Consider the following 7,200-nt stretch of genomic DNA (forward strand, 5'->3'; position numbering starts at 1 on the left):
TCCCAGTTGGTTGTCAAACTGTATTATATTTAGCCCGTTTATATCAATGAATATAAATTAGAAATTATACAATGTTTAGAAAATCTGTCATTTTGGAGTTGAACAAACACCTCCTGAAACTGAATTTTAGGCCAGATTGAATGCAGTGTTGTTGCTTTAGACTTCATTTGCATCTGAGTGCATATGTGAAGACTTCAGCGCTTTACAAGTGGGGGGTTGTTTTCCTCTCCCATGTCTCCAGATAACTCGCCTGTGCCCTGCAAACCAGCTGGACAAGCCCACCTTGAGGCGCATCTTCGAGGCAGTGGGCCTCAACCTCCCGGCTCGGCTTTTGGTGACGGCGGTCAGAGGGGGCGAGAACGCTGGCCTCCCCCCGCAAGACCTCCTGTCGCTGGCCACAGCCCTGTTGGCCGCCCTGAGCACGGACCCGGAGATGGCCTCGCATCCCCAGCTCCTCACCACCGTCCCCTTTCTGCTGGGCATCTTGGCGAATGGCCCGGCGTTGAACCAACAGACACGGGAAACCCAAGAAAAGAGCCACGCCGGGCAGAGTCCAGACATTTCAGACCCGCGATGCGATCCCGCCGGCGGGGCGGAGTCGGCAGGAAAGAGTGAGGCGAGCAAGCAAAAGAGTGACGGCGGCGGTGGAGCAAACCGAGTGTCGGCATCTCGGGAAACCTCCCCCTCCTCTGTGATTGATGAGGCCATGGCTGCTGACTGCTACCAGGTACTGACAGCTGTGTGTACCTTACCCAGGGGCCCCGACCAGCTCCTGAGCAGGGGTGCTGTTCCAGCTTTGTGCCGAGCGGTAGAACAGAACCAGACTCTCAGCCGCAGGAGGGGGCTCGCCTTGCTGGGCTGCCTCCTCTCGGGTAAAACCAAAGACAAAGCGTGGAGTAAACACACCGCAGAACTCCTCGCTCTGCTGGCCCGACTCTCCAGAGACTTCAGCCAGTCCAAAGACCAGACCAGGTTGGATATGTGTGCCCAGCTGGTGCCGTTTCTGCCCCCAGCAGGAGTGGCAGGAGAAAGCGAGGAGCTGAAGGGAGCCGTGAGCTGCATGTGGGGGGTATTGAGGCCCATGTTGCAGGCGAAGTTAACGCCGAGACAGATCGGGCCGATCCTGGTCCTCAGCGCTTGCCTGCTGGATTTGTTCGGGTGGGAGCTGGTGGGACCGCCAAAGTTCTGCTGCCTGCTGGTGAACCGGGCCTGCGTGGAGGTCAGAATGGGCTTGGAAGAACCGCCTGGTAACGATTTGAGTCCGGAGCTGCAGCATACAATCACAGGTGGTGTGCTTATTCAAAATATAGCGTATCGATTTAGAACAGCGACATCGGCCTATTCTTAACAAGTCACCTGTGTGCGAAGCTGAAGCCGCAATTAAAATGTCACTCCAAAGAGTTGAACATAATTTTGGTGCAGAATTTTGACTTGGACCATGTAGTTGATTATTTACCCCGAGTCGTCTCCTTGCCAGGCTGTTACCGCATCATGGAGGCCGCCATAGAGCAGGCCTGCAGTCTGGGAGTCCCGCAGACCGCTGCACCGCCTCAGAGCTCCCTCTCTACACTCAGTCTGCAGCAGAGCAGGCAGGTCGTGGGCGTGCTGGAGGAGGCCTACTCTGCTCTGATGTACCACTTGCAACAGGTGAGAGGATGACGAGTCGATGAAGATGACCGTTGTTGATTTTTCTGGAAACGTAATCAATTATTGCGCAGCAAAGGAATATTCTCAGTGCTCTGCCCAAAGTGTTCATCACCTCTGAATAAATACTGTGGGATAAATACATTTTAAATGAGAAGCAGTTTAATGTATACCCCTTTAAGGATGCAGATGCAGATTTTTTTAAAAGTTGCTTTCAAACAATCATCGTTTGTGTTTGTTAATTCATACCATTAGGATTGGATTCCTTTTATTCTTTCCAGTTTTATTTTTTTTTTTTTTTTTTACTATTCAAGAATGTAATAGGAATGTAATCTTAGTCTTGGCAAGAAAATAACAGGAAATAGGAAACATCATACTTGGAATGTTTCAATAAAAAGTGTAAAACATGTCATGAAGCGGGCATATATAAAAAATATTCTAGTAATATTTTATGAGTAATAACCTTCCTCATCGCTTCCTGTTCCTCCTAGGTGGATCCGAGTCGCTACGGCGACCCTTTCATTTTCGCCACATTCCGCTCCCTGTGCTCGTGGCTGGCCGAGGAGACTTCCTGTCTGAAGGAGGAAGTGACTGGACTCTTGCCGTTCCTTATCAACTACACCCGGAGTCACCTGCAGGGCGGTGGCTCGGAGCAGGGACTGTCTGACTGGATGGCCAAGATGTCCGCCAGCGAGGAGAGAGTGGCCTGGACGGGCAGAGAGGCTCTGAGGTGAAGATCAAAGTACATGAAAAGAAGTGACGGCACATATCCAGGAGGAGTCCACTGGTCTTTTCAGTGTCCCAGGGCTGGCATTAACAAACAAAAAAAAAGTGTCCGTAATGATTCCTCCTTTCTGCTCGTTCCCCTCTCCAGGTATCTCCTCCCAGCTCTGTGCCACCTGTCAGCAGAGGAAGGTCCAAGGAAGGTGCTGCTCACCCTCGACACCCCGGCCCTGCTGGTGGACTTCCTGGCACAGACCTGGACCTCCCTGAAGGGGAAAGGCACCAGGGATCCCAGCATGGAGACCGCCTGCTCAGCCCTCCTCAACTTCACTGTTACAGAGCCGGAGAGAGTCAGGTAGCGGCTTTGTCTCAGAAACACTCGTCTGAAACTGTGATTATTGTGACAGAACTGCATCTGTAAATCCACCCGTAGCGTCACGACACCATTCACGGTAACAGTGATACAAAGGCGTGTAAATCTTTTGTTTTCCAGAAAGGACTCGTGTTTCAGAACCCTCGAGGCGCTTCTGAGCGAAGCACTTCCCGTTTTGGTGAATAAACCCCGCCTCCTGGTCCTAGCAGCAAATTATTGCACTTTGGGACTAATGATTGGCAGACTCAAATCAGCTCCGGCAGGTAAAAGTGTTTTTGGTTTTTCACACAGTTGGTGTCATCGTTATTCGTTGAAGCAATATTTATGTTCAATGCAAAAACACTCTTGTATGAAAAGTTCTACAGCAAGTTCACAGGGCGATAAGTAAACCCAGGATTTTAATTGACACAATTTCAAATCCCGCTGCCACTATAACTTCATCGGTGTTATTAATAACACTAATGATGGCCCTGCCTCCTGTGAAAAATACCAGGCCGATGAACTGGGAAACCTCAATGGAATCCAGCGATGATGACTCGTCTTATTATTTTGACTTCTGCGTTTCTTTCTACTGTTCCTGTGAAAACGTCCCAATGAGGATGCAGCTCGGATGCCAGGTCGGACAGAAATGGGGCCGTTTACCAGATGCAGATTGGGACTTTGGGTTTTATGGAGAATATCCTTAAACTTGTATTAATCAAGGGGGGGAGGGGGGGGGGACGCCTATTATATGCCAGCTGTTTAATAGCTGCTCCACACCCAGACTGACAGTTACAGAGCATCAGGCGTACACACTCGATGAGGAGCTGGACTCGGCGATCAAAAAGGAAAGTAAACATTAGACTACTAGATCAGGTAGCCCGAAACGTAACTAAATATTTGCAGGATGTGAAGGAAGTCAGCCGTTTTCCATCACAATAACAGCTGTGTAAGTCCTGGATAAGGCCAACAACGTGTTTTATTTTTAATACTATTGTTACCGTGACGACGAAGGTCTGTACGCCTGTCACCGGTACCGCCCAACAGTCATGTATGTCGTTGATAAGCTACCAGTAGGTGTGACAGGTCCCCACTAGCCTGTGTATTTGGGACATGTATGATGAGAGCCTCCTGTACAACAGTCTGATAACAGTCAAACCAGATGGGTTCTTTTGATGTTTGTTTGCCCCCTGGTGTCAACAAAAGTGATGGACGCAAGCTTTATGATTTATCCTTGTATCTATACTCACTAAAGTTTTTTTGTTGTTGTTGTTTTCAATTGTCCAGGTTCATTGGAAGCAGGCCAGAGGCGCTTCTTCTCTGCGGCTCTTCGGTTCCTCCGCAGCGCCCTGCACTCTGTCTCCGGTCCCGGCCCGGTCAAGGTGAGCCTCAGCTGGGAGGAGAGCTGGGACGAAGCTGCCGAGCTCTGGAGGTTGGGCCTGCAGGCTCTCGGAGGCTGTGTCTGCGCCCAGCCCGTCATCACCGCCCTGATCAGAGAGGAAGGTTGGCTCAAACACACGGTCGACATGCTGGATCAGTGTAGCGCACTGCCTGACCAGCACACGAAGGAGGCGCTGGAGGAGGCTCTGTGTGCCATGGCGGAGCAGTGCTCGATCTGTAAGCAGGAGATTAGAGACGTGATGGTGAGAAATGAAAAAGGAGCTCTGAGCAGCATGAAGAGCCTGAAGAAGTCGGTGGGAGTGAAGTGAAACCAGCCTGCTGCTCCTGACAGACAATGTGGTCTTTCATGGAGTATTTCAACTTCTAGACGAGTCACGCAATGAAAATAAAACGGGGACATCACTGAATCCAAACTGGTGTGTTTACTACTTGTACCAACCTGACGTGGACCACGTTTTACCTTTCGTCTCAAGACTTTTGTATGGAGATGAAAACGCCCAAATTGAACTAGAAATTACGACAAATTACGTGTTTCTATGAATCATGTATTCTAGAGTAAATGTACCCTCATAATGCGACTGACTGCCTTTTTGTTCTCACCGTACATCAGTGAAAACATCCGAGATGTGTGCAACAATTCAGAGATCTGCAGCCAGGTGAATCCCTACAGAGACGGCTTCCACATGGACTGAAAAACACACGAGCTGCTTTCTCATTGTTCAAATGTACATGCATTTAATAAATAAAATATTTTGGTAGAGAACAGTAAACTTTTGTCACTGTTACTTCTTTTCTTTTTTTCACTGCTTTAGTTGCTTTTTTTTTTTTTTTTTAACCAGCAACCAGACTGTGGACAAAAAAAAAAACTTTGGGCATAATAAATATGATACAGGTCCACAATAATTTCAGTGTCCCAACTGGGTGGGGAATAACTAACTACCCATTCACTGTCGGTAACTCCTTTTCTCTTACTGACCACAAGATGGCGCACAGATACTTAATGTGCAGCGAAGTTCTTTGTAAACTCTTTCATCTATATTTCTGTTTGCAGTCTTATTGCTGTTAACATTGGTTGTTGTTTTTTTCTCCTCTGCTAACTATGTTATTAAATTCCACTGAAGCAGACAATTCAAACATTCAAAACACGTAAAATGACCTCAAATAACAGCCTTTTTCCATGTATTATAATCTGAAAATCAAGTAAATTGATCAATTAAATGTTTAGTTTTCCAGTATTAAATGTAATATACTGCATGTACTCCAAAAGTTTAACATTTTCTCTATTTATAAATTTTTCAGACAAAAAAAAAAAAAAAAAAAAAAACGTATTTGTTTAAATTTATATGAAACGCTGAGAATGAATTAGTTTAAAGGATAAAAACGCAAGTTTTGTTTACATCAGTGATATTTTGCCCTGTGATTATCACCAGCAGCCATTCCATCCCTGATCCATAGTCCGTGCACCAACCGTGGAAAAAAAGTTTTCATCTACCCCCCTCGTCGACTCCTGTCACCTCCCGCCCTCTTCACCCCACCCCACCCCCTTTCCCCAAAGCCCGTCTCTTTTTCTCTCTGACTCATCCATACAAACTCCAGCATCGTCTCTCAAACTAACTCACTCCTCTCCGTACCTTCAGCCCGTCTCCTCTCCGTCCACCGCGTCACATTAACCCCTCAGCTGCAGCTTGACACCCAGACTGAGCCCCACCATGCTCTGGAAAACCCGATCCAAGACTGACCAGGTAAAAAAAAAAAAAAAAAACCGCCTCTGAGTTTTTATGTGCTTTTTTTTTTTTCTTCTTCTTCTTCTTCTCTTCAGCAGCTCTAGTTCTGTTGTGTTGTTTGTAAAAGTGCGTAAAAAGGCTGCACATGACTGGGCCTGTTCGACTGTTTTTATGAGAATAGCAAGGCAGGATATCATTCAGTAGAGTTGATTTGGTTTGTGAAACACTCAGACTGAATTTAAATAGTTGGGATTTTGGAGAAAATTACACTCGTTGAAATCGTTTTAGATCAATCTCAAAAACATCTTTGACAAAATGGACGTAAAATTTCGTGCGTAAAAACGACTAAAACCTTGAATTACGCGTTCAAAATTCGAAAATGGGCTTTTAATTTTGAATGTGTGATTTTTGCTAAGATATTTTTGAAGAAAATAAACAACAAGAAAAACGAGCTCGTAGCCTCAGTCGGTACGTAAAACCCACAGCATAATTCAAAGGAAACAAACAAAGATAAAAGTGCAGAGTGTATGGATTGAAAGCAATTGAATGAATATATCTCTTTAAGAGAAGTGGACCCTGTCGACCCCTCCCCTCATTCTGCCGGGTGCGCGCAAAACCTATAAGTAGTGCGCTCATGGAGAGTCTGCAGGACTCTGTGTGTGTTGTGCGCGCGTGTGTGTATCTGGCAGCAGCTTTTCATCTGCGCGTAAAGATCTCTGTCAGACGAAACGGATAAGGAAAAGTAAATACAAACAGCTCTAAAATTTAATGGACCGTTGAAGCAGCCTGGATTACATCTGGGAGCATTTGGTGACATCGTTCAATCGTTGGGAAGCCTGCGCATCCTGTTGAATTTTAAATTTGGAGGCATCCAGAGTGGTCCAGATGTTAATCCACACCTATTCGGCTATGGTGAGTGTGACTCGTGGTCTGAGCATTTTTTTTTTAAATTTTTTTTCGACTGCTGATGCCTTGTTCGCTGTTCATGTAACTCAGATTTAGGTGAGTGTCAGTAGATTAAACCCGAAAGTAAAAGCGTGTAATTTGCTATCGTCACTTGAAGAAGCAAATTTAGAGTAAGTTAAGGAACAAGACAAAAAAATACTTCACCCGTGTTTTGCATTTTAAAACCTGTGACACCAACTGTCAGCTCGCAGTCTAACAATCAATGGTGATTTTTTTTTTTTAAGCTTACAATTAAAGAGAATATTAATAAACGTGGCTCGTTCTTTGCTTTCCAGCAGAGATAAGTATTATCAAGTGTCCATACTTCCAAATGAGCCTCAGCGACACGGAGTTCTGCTGCGACGCTGTGCGCAAAGATGGTCTTTGTCTGTCTGCACAGTGTCACAGCGA

The 7,200-nt window shown here is 46.2% G+C and overlaps 2 protein-coding genes across 2 annotated transcripts in view; both read left to right on the forward strand.

The window, feature by feature from the left end:
• The window catches only part of ncdn (neurochondrin), a 5,687-nt gene extending 797 nt beyond the window's left edge, over positions 1-4,890 (forward strand). The window contains exons 4-9 of the mRNA XM_069177073.1: positions 242-1,286; positions 1,478-1,647; positions 2,136-2,374; positions 2,519-2,722; positions 2,861-3,003; positions 4,007-4,890. Of these exons, the coding sequence (XP_069033174.1) occupies positions 242-1,286; positions 1,478-1,647; positions 2,136-2,374; positions 2,519-2,722; positions 2,861-3,003; positions 4,007-4,428 (2,223 nt within the window). The 3' untranslated portion in view covers positions 4,429-4,890. The remainder of the gene's footprint in view (positions 1-241; positions 1,287-1,477; positions 1,648-2,135; positions 2,375-2,518; positions 2,723-2,860; positions 3,004-4,006) is intronic.
• Positions 4,891-6,513: 1,623 nt separating this feature from the next.
• Positions 6,514-7,200, forward strand: part of tfap2e (transcription factor AP-2 epsilon) — a 14,101-nt gene continuing 13,414 nt past the window's right edge. The window contains exon 1 of the mRNA XM_069176791.1: positions 6,514-6,756. Coding sequence (XP_069032892.1) covers positions 6,730-6,756 — 27 coding nt within the window. The 5' untranslated portion in view covers positions 6,514-6,729. The remainder of the gene's footprint in view (positions 6,757-7,200) is intronic.

The sequence above is a fragment of the Embiotoca jacksoni genome, unplaced genomic scaffold, assembly GCF_022577435.1.
Source record: "Embiotoca jacksoni isolate LCO1_2020_lvr unplaced genomic scaffold, fEmbJac1.0.p SCAF_7, whole genome shotgun sequence".
NCBI classification, from domain to species: domain Eukaryota; kingdom Metazoa; phylum Chordata; class Actinopteri; family Embiotocidae; genus Embiotoca; species Embiotoca jacksoni.